Source organism: Oncorhynchus keta, chromosome 21 (assembly GCF_023373465.1).
Source record: "Oncorhynchus keta strain PuntledgeMale-10-30-2019 chromosome 21, Oket_V2, whole genome shotgun sequence".
NCBI lineage: Eukaryota > Metazoa > Chordata > Actinopteri > Salmoniformes > Salmonidae > Oncorhynchus > Oncorhynchus keta.
This window is the reverse complement of record NC_068441.1, coordinates 3,723,203-3,740,817: the sequence shown is the minus strand read 5'-3', so window position 1 is coordinate 3,740,817 and position 17,615 is coordinate 3,723,203. Positions and strand designations below refer to the sequence as shown.

The 17,615-nt window shown below is 42.0% G+C and overlaps 1 protein-coding gene across 4 annotated transcripts; it reads right to left on the bottom strand.

Moving 5' to 3' along the window:
* Positions 1 to 7,345: 7,345 nt before the first annotated feature.
* tnnt2b (troponin T type 2b (cardiac)) lies at positions 7,346 to 17,268 on the bottom strand. Of its 4 annotated transcripts, none has more exons than XM_035796215.2 (13): positions 17,149 to 17,268; positions 16,923 to 16,964; positions 16,772 to 16,782; positions 14,402 to 14,428; positions 14,222 to 14,243; positions 14,060 to 14,129; positions 13,680 to 13,796; positions 12,681 to 12,758; positions 12,469 to 12,570; positions 12,247 to 12,359; positions 11,936 to 12,026; positions 11,187 to 11,227; positions 7,346 to 7,581 (listed from the first exon to the last, which is right to left on the bottom strand). In XM_035796215.2, the coding sequence occupies exons 2-13, from the start codon at positions 16,949 to 16,951 to the stop codon at positions 7,542 to 7,544; spliced, it is 741 nt and encodes a 246-aa protein (XP_035652108.1). In that variant the 5' UTR covers positions 16,952 to 16,964; positions 17,149 to 17,268; the 3' UTR covers positions 7,346 to 7,541. The 4 variants fall into 4 exon arrangements, with proteins under 4 accessions (XP_035652108.1, XP_035652107.1, XP_052329194.1 ...); XM_035796214.2 differs by having other exon boundaries at positions 14,222 to 14,246; positions 17,149 to 17,267; XM_052473234.1 differs by lacking the exons at positions 16,772 to 16,782; positions 16,923 to 16,964; positions 17,149 to 17,268 and adding an exon at positions 16,345 to 16,707 and having other exon boundaries at positions 14,222 to 14,246.
* Positions 17,269 to 17,615: the final 347 nt, after the last annotated feature.

The window sequence follows — 17,615 nt, the reverse complement described above, 5'->3', positions numbered from 1 at the left end:
GATGCAGCAGGAGCAGACACATACTGTCCTTGGTCTACGCTCATGCCCTCACTTTGTTTTGTTTCACTCAAGCTGCCTGTCTTGTCTGGTCTGCTGTGGTTGGTCTGGGCATAGGGTGCAATTTGTTCTGTAGGCAGATTACCAGGTTTTCTTTCACCAACTATTCACGCTACTTAACTGATTTACGGTTTCAGAATTAGCAGGCGGTATTCAGGTCCTGCTTTAAATTATGTTAAGCTAATAAAGTCTTCATAAAGCCTTCATAATACCTCCATTAGCACTACACTAACATGTTACAAAGCATCTATGTCATGTTTTATGAAGGTTGTATACATGTCAAATGTACAATGTCACTATGTTAATTATAATGTAAACATACTTTATAAAGGATGGCATGTTGTGCTGAAGGAGGGCACACACTCTAAAGTGAAGTCATGTCAGTCGCATTACACCTACAGTAATCTCATTCACAGAAACCTCCGCCCAAACGCGTGGAAGATATGGTGGACCAATGCATTGAAGTTGGCCTTTAGTTAGGGTTAGGTTTAAAATGTCATTTTAAGAAGATCAATTGTGTAAATGGGCAGGGTTTAGCCATAACTGTGACTTTGTGGCCGTGTTGACGAGTGACGATTGAGGGAGAATGTTTTTGCTAGCAAAGGATGACAAATACTTTACTCAGTAAGGTCACCTCCATAGAATTCTATGGTCACTCCCACAAAGGTCAACTTTGAAGGGTTGGTATCCCAGGCTTATGGGTGCTGTGTGCAATAACCTGGGGACGATGATACACCATGAAACACTTACCTTGATGAAAGCCCCCAACATCAGGAAATAGAAAGTGGCTTTCTTCTGGCTTTCTACATGTTCCTCAGTAAAACAAACACACACTCAACAATATAACGAGCCGTACCGTGCAGTGATGGGCCCAGTCAGGTCTTTGACACATTCACCCACTCCCCTGCTGAAAGATCAGCCACAAAATGTTGGCACCATTGTAACAGTTTGCAATCAAGCCCTGGTGCCCAGCATGGGAACACAAGAGGAATACCCGGTGTGATAGTTTCAGGTTGGATTCATCCAAATCATCTTGGCTCTGACACACACACACACACACACACACACACACACACACACACACACACACACACACACACACACACACACACACACACACACACACACACACAAACTTTGCAGGTCCATTAAACCATTTAAATACCTCTAACACCCTAGAGTAACCTGTGGATCATGAGAGAGCCTTCATAAATCAGCAGAATGTTAGTCACCTATTTATTGGCACTTTAAGTAGTGTCCTGTTATACTTTGTTGGAAGTGAGACACCTTCTGTCATTCAAACACATCCATTACAAGCATTTCTCTACATCCGCGATAACATCTGCTAAACACCTGTATGTGACAAATAAAATTGCGTTTGATTAAGACTCTATATCGCATAATGCTGTACTTCATTTAAAGTCAGACACCTTTGGCCATTCATAACACATATGGAATTATCATTAACAGCTAAAACAAGTGAACATTTAAAGACATGTTAAAAACATAGATCACTTTTTAAATATATATATTTTTAACAATACAAATACATTAAGTTTAAAAGGTCCAGCAATGCAGTTACATTGAACATTTCACAGGGCTGTGAATAGTCTAGAATGCCTCTCTGCCTGCTGGGGGTACTGCATGTTGGTAATGTCACACAGTTATGCCACATTTATGAACCCTTTTATAGAGCCTGACATACAGTTATATATGATTTGTGACACCTTTATGTAGTGTTCATGAAGGCTTTATGAAGCCTTTTATAAACTGCACATAATTTAAAGCGAGACCGGTATTTGGTAACCGGTATTTGGTAACAATAAACAATTGTGTGGTTCCTTTGAATTTCTAGATTTGTGGACACGTTTTGTTAAAATAAACTATAGGGAATGTATATGGTTTGGCGGTGGGTAATGTTTAACCTTTTAGCGTGAGATACACTACTGTTCAAAAGTTTGGGGTCACTTAGAAATGTCCTTGCTTTTGAAAGAACAACAGTGAAGAGGCGACTCTGGGATGCTGGCCTTCTAGTTGCAAAGAAAAATACATATCTCAGACTGGCCAAAAAAAGAAAAGATTAAGATGGGCAAAAGAACACAGACACTGGACAGAGAAACTCTGCCTAGAAGGTCACCATCCCGGAGTCGCCTCTTCACTGTTGACGTTGAGACTGGTGTTTTGCTGGTACTCTTTAATGAAGCTGCCAGTTGAGGACTTGTGAGGTGTCTGTTTCTCAAACTAGACATTCTAATGTATTTGTCCTCTTGCTCAGTTGTGCACCGGGGCCTCCCACTCCACTTTAAATTCTGGTTAGCGCCAGTTTGCGCTGTTCCGTGAAGGGAGTAGGATACAGCGTTGTACGAGATCTTCAGTTTCTTCGCAATTTCTCGCATGGAATAGTCTTCATTTCTCAGAACAAGAATAGACTGACGGGTTTCCGAAGAAAGTTCTTTGTTTCTGGCCATTCAACTAGTCTAAAGAAGACCATTTTTATTGCTTCTTTAATCATAGCAACAGTTTTCAGCGGTGCTAACATAATTTCAAAAGGGTTTTCTACTGATCAATTAGCCTTTTAAAATGATCAACTTGGATTAGCTAACACAAGGTGCCATTGGAACACAGGAGTGATGGTTGCTGGTAATGGGCCTCTGTACGCCTATGTAGATATTCCATTCAAAATCATCCATTTCCAGCTACAATAGTCATTTACAACATTAACAATGTCTGCACTGTATTTTTGATCAATTTGATGTTATTTTATTGGACAAAAAATGGGCTTTTCTTTCAGAAACAAGGACATTTCTGAGTGACCCCAAACTTTTGAACTGTAGTGTATATTATTTGCATACAAAGAACACGATAGCTACTCTCTCACATGGTGTACAAGTACAAAAACACAGTGTCAAAAAATGCAGGATGATTGACACTTGCGAGACTTGGCACTGGCAGCCAGGTTGTCAATTATGGCCATCAAGGAAGGTGTGGTTGGTATTTTAATGCCATTGGCATTAATCCTTAACAGAGTAGATGCTTCAGGTTCCCACCAACTCAGCCATGGGCACAGAGTCATGGGTACAGTCACAAAGACATGAGGCAGAAGGAGCGCAGTGTACTGTCTGGATCTTGTGAAGAACCACCCTGTGACGTCATTCTTCCACCTCCAGTGTTTCATTGTCTAAGTATGAACTAGGCAATATATTTAACTAGCAGAAAATGAACGGTGGCAGACGGCGCCAGTTAACCCAAAGTTAACTCCTATTCATTTACCTAAGCCTAACCCTTACCTTTAAGCTACAGTCCTTAGCTGAAACAATAACGAAGCAGTCACCACGCTTTTGTTTTGGCAAAAATCTGAGGGATGGGCCTGGAGAAATAAACCACTCTTAAATTCATAAACCGAGTTATGGATGCAATGATATAGAAATGATAGTTAAAACTATGTGTTTGTTTACATTTACATAGTTTACAAACATTGAACTCTCTGGATAACATAAACTGCCTAACCAGCTCTGCTAGGGCGAGTAAAATGGTCCGAGTGGTCTCCTTTGTGTCTGGAAGTAGCTAGCAAGCTATCCAACATTAGCTTCGGTGCTTGACTGATTTTGTAAGGCCAGTACGCTCAAACCAACATTACTCCTCGGCCAGAGCGTCCAGTGTGCGCTCAGAGAGGTCTGAATTTACAAACGGACAATCTGACAGCGCTCTGAATTTATGTGTGTACTCTGGCACACAGATTGAATTAAGAACACACCAGAAGTCGTAAAATGTCTAACTAGTAATTCTGTATACTTAGTTGTATTAGTCGTATGTACGGGATACGCATGGTATACATCGTCCAATGAAGTGCTTACTTGCAGATTCCTTCTCGACAAAGCAACAACAATAAGACGTTCTAAAACATTTAGGCAAATCTGACCATGATTCAATTTTTTTGATCCCAGCCTATACACAGAAACTAAAAACAGGAAACGCCTGTGCTCAGGTCTGTTCAACGCTGGTCCGACCAATCTGATTCCACGCTTCAAGATTGCTTCGATCACGTGGATTGGGATATGTTCTGGATAGCATCAGACAACAACATTGATGTATACAATGATTCGGTGAGCGAGTTAATTAGCAAGTGCATCGGTGATGTTGTAGCCACGGTGACTATTAAAACATTCCCCAACCAGAAACCGTGGATTGATGGCAGCATTCACGCAAAACTGAAAGCGCCAACCACTGCTTTTAATCATGGCAAGGCGACCAGAAACAAGAACAAATACAAACAGTGTAGCTATTCCCTCTGCAAGGCAATCAAACAAGCTAAGCGTTAGTATAGAGACAAAGGCCCGCTACCAAAACCTGCGGGTATTAACCCTCGCAAGGCTGCCGGCCCAGACGGCATCCCTAGCCGCGTCCTCAAGCATGCGCATACCAGCTGGCTGATGTGTTAGGGACATATTCAATCAATCCCTATACCAGTCTGCTGTTTCCACATGCTTCAAGAGGGCCACCATTGTTCCTGTTCCCAAGAAAGCTAAGGTAACTGAGCTAAACAACTATCGCCCCGTAGCACTCACTTCCGTCATCATGAAGTGCTTTGAGAGACTAGTCAAGTATCATATCTCCTCCACCACACATGACACCATAGATCCACTCCAATTTGATTACCGCCCCAATAGGTACACAGACGACGCAATCACACTGCACACTGCTTTAACCCATCTGGACAAGAGGAATACCTATGTAAGTAAGAATGCTATTCATCGATTACAGCTCAGCATTTAACACCATAGTACATAGACCCTGGGTCTCGACCCCGCCCTGTGCAACTGGGTCCTGGACTTTCTGACGGGCCGCCCCCAGGTGGTGAAGGTAGGAAACAACATCTCCACACCGCGGATCCTCAACACTGGGGCCCCACAAGGGTTACAGAGTTGAATGGCTGTGATAGGAGAAAACTGAGGATATAGTTACTTTGTATTCAGGGAAAAAAAGTTAATTGATTTGCTGTATTACTTTAGTGCCTTATTGCAAGCAGGAGGCGTGTTTTGAAATATTTGTATTCTGTACAGGCTTCTTTCTTTTCACTCTGTCAATTAGGTTAGTATTATGGAGTAACTACAATGTTTTTCATCCATCCTCAGTTTTCTCCTATCACAGCCATTCAACTCTGTAACTGTTTTAAAGTCACCATTGGCCTCATGGTAAAATCCCTGAGCGCTTTCCTTCCTGTCCGACAACGGCGTTAGGAAGGACGCCTGTATCTTTGTAGTGACTAGGTGTATTGATACACCATCCAAAGTGTTATTAATAATGTTACCATGCTCTGCGGTATATTCAATGTCTGCTTTATTTATTTGTTTTACCCATCTACTAGTAGAATCACTTCTTTGCGAGGCATTGGAAAACCTACCTGGTCTTTGTGGTTGAATCTGTGTTTGAAATTCACTGCTCAACTGAGGGACGTTACCGATAATTGCATGTGTGGATTACAGAGATGAGGTAGTCATTCAAAAATCATGTTAAACACTATTATTGCAGAGTGAGTCCATGCAAAGTATTACGTGACTTAAGAAAATGTTTACTCCTGGACTTATTTAGGCTTGCCAATACAAAGTGGTTGAATACTTATTGACTCAAGACATTTCAAATTTTCATTTCTTAATCATTTCTAAAAAAATGTAATTCCACTGACACTATGGGGTTAATCCATTTTAAATTCAGGCTGTAACACAACAAAATATAGGAAAAGTCGAGGGGTGTGAATACCTTCACACACACTGTATGTGTGTGTGTGCATGTCTATGTCGAAGGTGTGCATCTGTGGTATGGTGCAGAAAATTAGAACAGCTGGTCAGTCAAGTTCAAGTGTTCAGCAGTCTGATGGCTTGTAGATAGAAACGGTCTCTGAGCCTGTTGGTCTCGTGCTGCATTACCATCTGCCAAACAGTAAGAGAGATTACAGCTCGTGGCTGGGGTGTGTGGAGTCCTTTGATGCTGCGCGCCTTCCTCAGTCACTGTTCCGAGTAGATGTCCTGGACGGGTGGGAACATGGTCCCAGTAATGTACTGGGCCGTCTTCGCCATCCGCTGGAAGGCCTTGCGGTCGGGGACGGAGCAATTCCCGTACGAGGTAGCGATGCAACCGGTCAGGACACTCTTGATGGTGCAGCGGTAGTATTTGGAGAGAAACCGGTGGTGGTATGCCTAATTTTTTCAGCAGCCTTAGGAAGCAGAGACGCTGTTGTGCCGTCTTGACAAGAGTTGTTCTACGGCAAGTCCTCAGTGCTGTGGAGGCAGAGGGACTTAAAACTTGTGACTTGATGTGGATCGGGGCATGTTCCCTCATCTGCTTCCTGCAGTCAACAATCAACTCCTTTGTTTTGCTGATGTTGAGGGAGAGGTTGTTTTCATGAAACTACAATGCTAGTTCACTTACCTCCTCCCTATAGGCTGACTCTGCGTTGTTGGTTATCAGGCCTATCAGATGGTGTCGTCAGTAACCTTTATGATGGAGTTGGTGTCGTGCAAAGCCACGCAGTCGTGGGTGAACAGAGAGTACTGCAGAGGACTGAGGACACAGCCCTGGGGGGCTCCTGTGTTAAAAGTCAGTGTGGAGGAGGTGTAGTTGCCAATCCTCACAGCACCCTTTAAGGGGCAATAAGCAGTTGACTTATAATTTAATAATTTATTTGAGCTTAGTTCAACTGTCATGTCCCATTAGAACGCAAAATATAAGCTTGTATGACTCCAACGTTTGTAAACGAAGTAAATGTAAACAAACACTGTACAGCCTCAAAACATAGTTAAAACTATAATGTTGATATCATGGATGGCCAGGCCTTGCATCCATAGCTCTGTCTATGAATTTGAGAGTTGTTATATTTCCCCAGCCCCATTCCTCAGCCTTTACCGAAACAGTTGCAGAGAATATGCTTTGTTATTGTTTCAACTGCTGATTGGCGCTTCAAAGAGCCAATCTGCTGTTGCTTACATCCGTTTTTGGACTTATAAATTAAACATTGGCAGGAATAACCTTTGTTGTTGTTTCAACTGCTAATTTCCACTTTAACCTTAACCCTCATTTCTAAACCTGACTTTATGTCATTAGTTTGTCAGGGTGAATATTTAGAATATTGAGGCTATGTGTCCTTACTGAAAGGATAAGAGATTCAAAATGGATAAAGTTGCCATAACAATGTTCAACATTTTGTTTCCTCCATTGCAACACAAGGTCACCATCTTACCTTCTTAGTCATCTATGCTGTTGCTCATCACACGCGAGGAGAGAGACTTTCAAACATATTTTTGTTGGTTTATTATGATACATTTTTCCCTAAAAATAACAATCCACATAAGTTAATTCCAAATATTTTTTTCGGAAAAATATTCCACATGTCACACAAGTCTTCCTTGTCTGTAGAGTACCAGGATGTCCATCGGGCAAAGTGGTATGAATGGAATGGACTCCTATGGTCTCAATTCTGATCTGCAACATTATTTCCTCAAGCCCCGTTTGCTCCTGGTCCCCTTGGTACTGAGAAGAGACACAAGGTTAGCACTGTTATATCAACCATGCCACCCACCACCTGAGAAGACAAGTATGTCTCCAAGTGAATCCACACTCAAGCCACCTAATTACATTGCTTGAGAGGTTGGCACTGCAAGGTATGAGTGGGAAACCCAGTACAATACCAATAGGTAAACCCAATAAGGGAAAGAAAGAATTCAGAAAAACAAACAATCTTACCAAGTGTTTGGCTTTGTTGTCCTATGGCAATTGGTTTACCCTTCTCAGATACACTGCTATACTATACAAACATGGGTAATGTGTCGTATAGTTGTTAGAATGAAGAGTCAGTACAACCGTTGTGGTCTGATACCCGAGATACGTGTACCACTCATGCGGAACAGCTTACAAGGGGAGGCATCCACACGTTTCATATGCATTATCAACGGTACCTGCCGTGCCTTCTCCTCCTGAAATATGTTACCTTCATTCGAACCTTTGAATGAAGCCATGAAGCCATGTTCAGTGCTTTTTATGTGTGTAAGCCCCCAGGCATGGGTAGCATGGTGCAGATCATGTCCCCATACCCTGGCAGTGGTTGTTTGAATGTGAGGCCCCTTTAAAGAGAAGCCAGTAAAGGCTGTTGAAAACAATGTGTCATGAGACAGGGATTAAGCAAATTCATAGAGCTTGACTCTGCGACTGAGAATAACTGCGTACTCATTTTATGTAGCTACTCTGGTGAGTGATCTTTTTGCTTTATGCTGGCAACCAGCCGGCCCCTTACTCCATATGTACTATGCCACAACGTGTGATTTCAGCATTCGGTTCACCTCCCCAGATATTACATTACACACTGATGTTTTAGACAATATCGATAGTATTGATTAACACCCAGATTGAAGTGGGAATAAGTCTGGCAAATTGGTGCAGGTCTGAAACCATTGAAAAATACCAACAGTGTGGGGGTCCGCAGCCTTATGACTGCTGTTTCATGTCCTTCTTAGGACACTTACTGACATGCTCAGGCTAGTTTAAAATGGTCAGATCAGACCCAAATATAGTGCCTTCAGATATCCTACACGAGGTATCTGAAGGTAGGATATGTTTAGAATACCCGTGTTAAGTCTCCTGTATTGTATTGTGGAGCATATTACTAGTTGTGACCTCACAGGTAGATTTGGGGCCTTTCAGCTGTTGCAGTTCCATTGTGTGTGTGTGTGTGTGTGTGTGTGTGTGTGTGTGTGTGTGTGTGTGTGTGTGTGTGTGTGTGTGTGTGTGTGCGTGTGTGCGTGAGTGCGTGCGTGTTGATGTGCATGCTTGCATTTGTTGTTTTGGTTGTTCAGGCGCCCTATTGGCTGCTCTCTTCTCAGACCATTTTCTTTAATTAACCCCCAGGCCTTTGTTGTCTGGATCCCGGCAGGCTGGGTGTGCAACAACGCCAGCCCCCACTCAGCCCCTCTCAGTTCCTCTCAGCCTGCAGCTGTTCATGGAGTCACTTCAAACAACTGGCAACAGGCGGAGGAAGGGTGGAGGGTGGAGGGGATGGAAAGACAGGAGGGGGCAGAAACTTGATTAGGCTCAAGGTGAGCCTCTACATTGGGACGGCTTATCAGTCTTAGCAGGGTATTATCACTACTGGAAGGAAACTAGGCATAGTATCGAGAGTTTAGAAATTACAAATACGATTAAGAAATGACAAGATAGAAAATATAGGAGGAAATTAGGATTCTTGGAATGTGTTGTCTATGTTTAAGAAGCATATAGAAGTGGAGGCTCCTCAGAGGAGGAAGGGCAGGACCATCCTACTAAGTGAATTTCAGGAACATGTATATAGTGAAAGATTAAGAAAGTTATCCTTTAAAGAGAAAACTATACTATATATATTAATGTCAGCAAATAACTAATTAAAACACACTGTTTTGCAATGGTCTACAGTATCCTCAACAGCACCCTCAAGGGTAGCACCATAGTGTAGACGGAGGACAGCTAGCTTCCGTCCTCCTCTGGGTATATTGACTTCAATACAAAACCTACAAGGCTCATGGTTTTCACCCCCTTCCATAGACGTACATTGTAATCATGATGACTTCCGGAGGATGTCCTCCAACCTATCAGAGCTCTTGCAGTATGAACTGACATGTTGTCCATCCAATCAAAGTATCAGAGAATGAATCTAGTGCTGAAAGCATAAGCTACAATTAGCTAGTGCTGCAGTTAATAAAGTGTGGTGAGTAGTTAAAGAGAGAGAATGAATTTCTAAAAACATTAAGGAGAAGCAGTTTACCTTTCACTTACTTAGCTAATACAGGTCATTTAGCCGACTCAACAACCTGACTCAAACAGAGTGTAATACAATTTATGTCAGCTAGTTGGCTAAGGCTATCCAACACTGCAACTCTTCCAAGTCAAGGTAAGCTTTCAGTTTTATACATTTATTGCCCCGGGGCCCTCTGATGTAACTGGCAAACTGCTTCTGTACACTGTAAAATGCTTCTGTACACTGTAAAATTCCAAGTGACGAGGTCAATCGCCACCAACGTCAAAATCAGTACAAAGTATCAGTTTGCCATTTCCCTGAGTTGTTGAAACAGGGAGGGGACCTACCTTTGTCCATTAGAAACTCTTGTTTTAGTTGTCCATTTTGCAACTGTTAAGATGAAGGATTACTCCCCAGCGGGCTAGATGCATGCAAGACTGTGCAAGGCGGGTTGTGTGTGTCACTATCTGTCCCCTTGATGACCGCAATTTGTCTTTCAACCTGTTATAAACGTTTGTTTGTGGGCTAGGTTGTAGCAACCTCATGATCGGTATAGGGCAAATTGAAGTATCATGTAGTAACCTAAACCTACCAATGTTACATTGAGCTGGGTGAATGGAATATGTACGACAGTCATCCAATATGCTGTAATAGTAAGGTCTGCACAACGCATCACCGGGGGCAAACTACCTGCTCTCCAAGACAGCTACACCACCCGATGTCACAGAAAGGCCAAAAAGATCATCAAGGACAACAACCACCCGAGCCACTGCCTGTTCACCCCACTATCATCCAGAAGGCGAGGTCAGTACAGGTGCATCAAAGCTGGGACCGAGAGACTGAAAAACAGCTTTTATCTCAAGGCCATCAGACTGTTAAACAGCCACCACTAACATTGAGTGGCTGCTGCCAACATACTGACTCATCTCTAGCCACTTTAATAACAAAAAAATTGGACGTAATAAATGTATCACTAGTCACTTTAAACTATGCCACTTAATATAATGTTTACATACCCTTCACTACTCAACTCAAATGTATATACTGTACTCTATACCATCTACTGCATCTTGCCTATGCCGTTCGGCCATCACTCATCCATATATTTTTATGTACATATTCTTATGAATTATTTTACACTTGTGTGTATAAGGTAGTTGTTGTGAAATTGTTAGATTACTTGTCAGATATTACTGCATGGTCGGAACTAGAGGCACAAGCATTTCGCTACACTCGCATTAACACCTGCTAACCATGTGTATGTGACAAATAAAATTGGATTTGATTTGAATAGAAATAAGGCCATGCTCCTCCCTAACGTTAAACGACACACGCCGCCACTGGTATCTAAGGTCATGTCTTTTGTACTTACACTTTCTGATGATCGCTGACTCGATTCCTGAGTACGGTGACCTATATAAATGAGAGGTGTGACAGTGAACACAACCATCTACACACACACTACATGTTCATGTTTTTAAAGGCATGACAATTGTAAAGTCTTTATAATATAATATAATAATATATGCCATTTAGCTGACGCTTTTATCCAAAGCGACTTACAGTCCTGTGTGCATACATTCTACGTATGGGTGGTCCCGGGAATCGAACCCACTACCCTGGCGTTACAAGCGCCATGCTCTACCAACTGAGCCACAGAAGGACCCACCATGTTGTTATGTTGTTGTCTGTACTGTCTTTTTCGTTATGTGTCGGACCCCAGTAAGACTAGGTGTCGCCGTCGGCGTCGGCTAATGGGGATCCTAATAAATAAGATCTATAATCAACATCTAACGTACGTCTTGATATTTCTCTTGGATCACAGCCAATTGACTTGTCTATGCCTCCCTGTCATGTCCATTGAGATATAGTTACCAGATCTTGAATGAACTCTAGTTATAAAGAGGGCGAGGTTTTGTGGTGTTGTGCATGTTAATTTATACGAAAGCAGTACATCAAATCTCTACTCGTGTCACAGGAGGAGTTAGCAAGGCTGGTGTTTATAAGAAATATTTTTAAAAGCATGCTTATACTTTCACTTTCATGTGAATCATATGCACATATAATTTTTCATTTCAGTTTGATGCTGTAGCCTAAAGTCTAGAATGAAAAGAATCTTACATCATATTTCTGTCGGGAGTGTTTGTACTGGAGATCAAATTTCTCTGCCTCAAGTTGATGTATCCACTTCCACAGTTCAGTAGCCTTCTCTCTATATGAGGGAGAGAGTGGGAAAAAATGGAAAATTGCGGAAATTAGGACAATCCTATAATAATGCTGCTCAGTGGTTAACTGAATATCTGTAGCATAATGAGAGAGTAGTCATTCATCTCGTTAGGGTGAGAGTATAACATGATTAATAATGGGATAATACCCCTTTCGTACTGTATATTATCACTACATGCCAGTGTAAAGCTTTTTCTCAACCATGCCTTAGTTTGTCCTCTTTGAGATGGTCAATATTCAGCTCCTTATGCCGTTCACTTAAGATCGCTCTCTTCTTCTCTCGCTCTGTTTTCTTTTTCGGCCCACCTTTCTTTTCTGTCTGTAGTTACAGTATAACGAGATGTACAGATATTAGCTATAAATTAGACTATGGTAACAATTCAGAAAGTCTGGTGCTGTAAGGGTGTTTTTTGGATGATTTCTGTCACCTTGTACCCGCTGAACTGCAAGTTGGTGAGGACCTTTTTTTTCTTGGCGTCATCCTCTGCTTTCTTCTTAAATTCCTCTTCCTCCTTTCTTGCCTTTTCCTCCTGGAGATGAGAGAATAACTACAACGTTGCCACAGTTGTCCTACCTTCTACTAATGTGCAGTGTTCACGCTGTCCACTGGCGATCCTGGTGTTGCAATGGGGACACTCACGTTTATTCTGTTCTGACGCTCCTTTTCTTTCTCCGTTCGGATCCTCACTTGCTCTGCTCTCTCAGACCTGCGCTTCTCCTGAGATACAGAGGGGATGGTAATTAGATTAGTTATAACCCCATCGCACAATCCAGTGGTGTAAAGTACTTCAGTAAAAATACTTTAAAGTACTACTTATGTCGTTTTTTGGAGTGTCTGTACTATTAATATTTATTGATTTAAAAAATATGTTTTAGGGGTACAATTCATATTTGGACTACTTTTACTTCACTACAATCCTAAAGAAAATTATGTACTTTTTACTCCATACATTTCCCCGACACCCAAAAGTATTTGTTACATTTTGAATGCTTAGCAGGACAGGAAAATGGTCTAATTCACACACTTATCAAGAGAACATCTCTGGTCATCCCTGCTGCCTCTGATCTGGGGGGCTCACTAAACAAATGCTTCATTTGTAAATTATGTATGAGAGTTGGACCATCTGCTTTGCTTAATATAAGGAATTTGAAATGATTTATACTTTTACTTTTGACACTTAAGTACATTTTAGCAATTACATTTACTTTTGATACTTAAGTATATTAAAAACCAAATACTTTTAGACTTTTTCTCAACACGTTTTTGTACTGGGTGACTTTCACTTTTACTTGAGTCATTTTCTATTAAGGTATCTTTAATTTTACTCAAGTATGACAATTGGGTACTTTCCCCACCACCTCAAATATCCCTATTTATGTATCCATGTATCATCACCAAAAATATTTGACTAGAACTGTATGTGAGGCAATGACAGAGCAAGCAGTAGGCTATCTGAACACAGAATGATGTATCAGTAGGCTATCTGAACACAGAATGATGTATCAGTAGGCTGTCTGAACACAGAATGATGTATCAGTAGGCTGTCTGAACACAGAATGATGTATCAGTAGGCTGTCTGAACACAGAATGATGTAACTGTAGGCTATCTGAATACAGAATGATGTAACAGTATCTCACAATACGATCAGTGAGGTTAATGAGCTCCTCTTCTTCCTTCTTGCGACTCTCAAAATGGGCCTCGATAAGCGTCTGCAACTCAGTCAGGTCCTTCTCCATACGCTTGCGGTGGATATCCTACAGCCAAGACAGGTTCAAGGATGAGAGGTCAGAGGACATGGTGAGAAGACATGCAGGGAGGACATGGTTAGTTGCTCGAGGTAGAAGTTGAACTTAAGCACAGATCTAGGATCAGATAACCCCTACAACTCCATCCTAATCTTAACCATTAGGTGATAAAAAAATATCTGTCAGTGGTTAGGGGCAACTTGATCCAACTCCAGGTCAGTATAGGTCCTTATATTCAGTATACTTGTGTAGCTACAGTGAGGCAAACTGACATCAAAGTCCACTTTCTCTCCATCTGGGATTTTGGGAGGCACCAGGCTGGTCTGAGGCATGAAGGCTGGTCTGAGGATGATACAAAACACAACAGTTTTCTCTTGGATGTGAAATATTTCCTAAACTGAGTTCAGATTATCCAAATTAATTTTGAATCTTACTTTGGTTTAGGTTTTGCCCAACCTTCTTCCCGAGTGGGAAAAAGGAGAACTCAGTTAATGACATAATTAAATGTACTTGACAGAACATTCCAAAACTGGTCCATGTTTAACTTTCACACACAAATGTAACTTTCACACATTCTTTCATAACCCGGTATTGATTGATAGGCCTTCACCTACCTCCTTCCTCTTGCTCCCCCTCGGCGTCTGGTAAAAGAAGCCAGGGTCAATACAATGTCAACTATGACAGATGTGAAAAGGTGCCGAGAGCAGAGACTGAAATTGAGCCATGATAAGACCCACGGAAGCCCAGGGGAACAGCGGTGCTAAACCAGATTAGAAAAAGGGTCTGTGACCTGCTTGATCACCCCTCCCCACCCCAGGCCCTGCTCACATCTCTCCTCTGCTAGCTGTGTTGTACCTCATCCATACAGGCTTTTCTAACACATTTTGCCCCGTCATGCATGTCAAACAGTAATGCTTTTTTTTCCCACCAAGAATGTGGTTTTTCAAAAAACAAATACTGCAGCTTCCATTTTCTAAATAAAGTGTGGGATTTAATATTAAATAGAGCAAAGTGCTCACTTTGTTATCTTTAATTTAACCTGACCTCATTTGTTTTTCAAATATCACCTTTATTTAACTAGGCAAGTCAGTTAGGAACAAATTCTTATTTACAATGACGGCCTACCCCGGGCCAAACCCGGACGACGCTGGGCCAATTGAGCGCCGCCCCTTGGGACTCCCAATCACGGCCGGATGTGATACAGCTTGGATTCAAACCAGGGACTATAGTGACGCCTCTTGCACTGATATTCAGCCTTTAGACCACTGTGTCACCCGGGAGCCCTGATATCAAGAGCCATGTAGAGCATTGAACCCTACTATCCTATTCCATCTTGAGAATATACAGAATTACATTTCACTGAAACAGCCATGCTGTCAGGATCAATACAAACAGGTGAAATGTGTGTGTGTGCGTGTGTATACAGTATGTATAGTTGCTACTGTCAGTGTTACTAGGCTAGCTAGCTATGAGCACATGCAGTACTCCATTCTACCTCCTCCTTCTCCTCAGCAACCTCCTCCTCCGTCTGTTGCAAAGCCAGCGCATATTGTGAGAGCAGAGCAGTCATTCTCAAGCCAATACATGGGCATACAGAGTAGGAATATAAGCAATGCACTAACTAGAAAGGCAAAGTAGTGATTAAAGACAGCAGTCTAATTTTCTGTTAATCAAAGTAATTATTTCTGCCAGTTTGTCAACCCCTTTTCTCACACTGTGAATTGACTGAGTGTAACCGCACAGCTGACTTTTATTCCCTCGTGAGGATTGGTGTCCTCAATGTGAGCAGCACTCCCGGTAGAGGGATACAGCTCTCTAAAGCTCTCTCGCTGTTGCCGTCAGTGGATTTCATGCCTGAATATCAAAGGTCACCATTCATTCCTCAGTCCGAGTGCCAGTCACAGCACAGCAGTCGGTAACAGTGACTCCGTTGCTCCGCTTAGAGGGAAACATGAACCGCATCACCAGGAGTTCTATCTTGGCCCATTGTGCGTCTTTCCCCTAGGGTCCCCTATTCTGGACTACCTGACCCACATAGCACTATAACACCAACTCGAACTCCACATGAGGATGAAACATGTGCTTGTTGAAGTCAGGGACAGCCGCGCTGAAGCTCTACAGCATGGCGACAAGACGGGACAGAAATAGAGATAGGTGATGGGTAACCCAGGCACCAGCATACCTTTCAAGTAAAAAATGATAATAAAACAATTCCCCAGGGAACATGCTTAGTGGGCAGGCGGAGACAGAGGCAAGGAAGGGAAGTGGGGTTGGGATGGTCGACCTGAGGGCCAAAGACAAAAGTGGTCTGTATGGCGCAGAAGCTTATACCACAGCGGCAGCTATACAGTAGTCCCATGGCTAATTTGTGCACTCTAGTGGAGATGCCAGGGGCTTAGTGGACTTTTTGGTGACTCAAGCTGTAGAGGAAGCTGTGGTGTGTAAAAAGGGTAACAAAGTGGCAGAACTAATAATTGCTTCAAAGTTTTAATTCAGACAATTCAATAATGTCCTACTAAATTCACTGGTTCTGAAAGATATTGTTTGTAATACATACCAACAATATCCTCCTCTCCTTCTGACCACATGCACAGAGAAGGAAGATCATTAGGTTCAGTACCAGCCACATGTGAAAGCAGTACATGAACACAGCAGCAGCATGGACAACTATGTAAACAAACAATAATGAATCAGTATAAAGTATATTTTACACTAAACTGTATTTAGACACTCACATCAGCAATTAGTTGTGCCTAGATTATTCTTAAGCGTTCTGTAAAAATCATATACTGTGTATTGGCAATGGATGAAATAAAATTCTAAACGATTTTCACTATCCCCCATGATGAAATGTTGACATACCTGTAGCTGCACCTGAGCCCTTACTGCATAAAGTACATCTTAATTCACAGTATTTAGTTATATCAGCATTTAGTTACGTTGTTTTTCCCCAAGATAATATTTGAATTGATGCCATGACTTACGTTCTTTCTCCCTGAAAGAATAACAGATCAAAATAATTGTGTTATGATCCAGTTCCATTATGGAATCACTCACAAGCATTGATCAACAAATAAATAACAACTGGTAGACAGAATACAGATGATTCAATTGATGAACTGGTCATTTACTTACTCATAGTCAACCTCTTCTGTGTCTGACATCTCTAGAATTTACCTGCGTAAATGTGTGTGGAGTACCATGGAAAAATCAAAGTAAATATTCCCTGTTATCTATAAAATGCATAGTAATTCATATTATTTTACATAGTGTACCACCTATAAGCAATAGAGCCAAAGAGTTAAATTGTTTCCTGCATAGAAATTGATTCTGTATGTAAACACACAACATGCAGACTTACCCAGAGTGGTGCAGTGTGGGCTTGAGATGGGGGGACAATGTGGGATTGTATTGTATACCAGTCTCTGTTGGAACCATAAGCTTTTAAACCCTGTTGAGGATCACATGGCCCTCTCTGGCTGTGTCTACGATGGGTGGGCAGATACCCGCTAACAGATGGTAGCCAGCATCACATACAATGAGTAAACAAGTGTTCTCCGTAGGCTTCACTTCAGTCTATTTTTACATAGACTGGGACTGAACAACCCTAGATGCTCCCAAATAGGGATGAATGTCAGGTTTGGCGGGGAAAGGGAAGGATTAAGTTTGTTCCCCCCTACATGCACGAATGTACAAAAGCAAGCACACCCTCCCACAGAAATGTACACTTACTATGTTATGTTGACCTCTAAGTGCACGTTGCACACATACACACACACACACACACACACACACACACACACACACACACACACACACACACACACA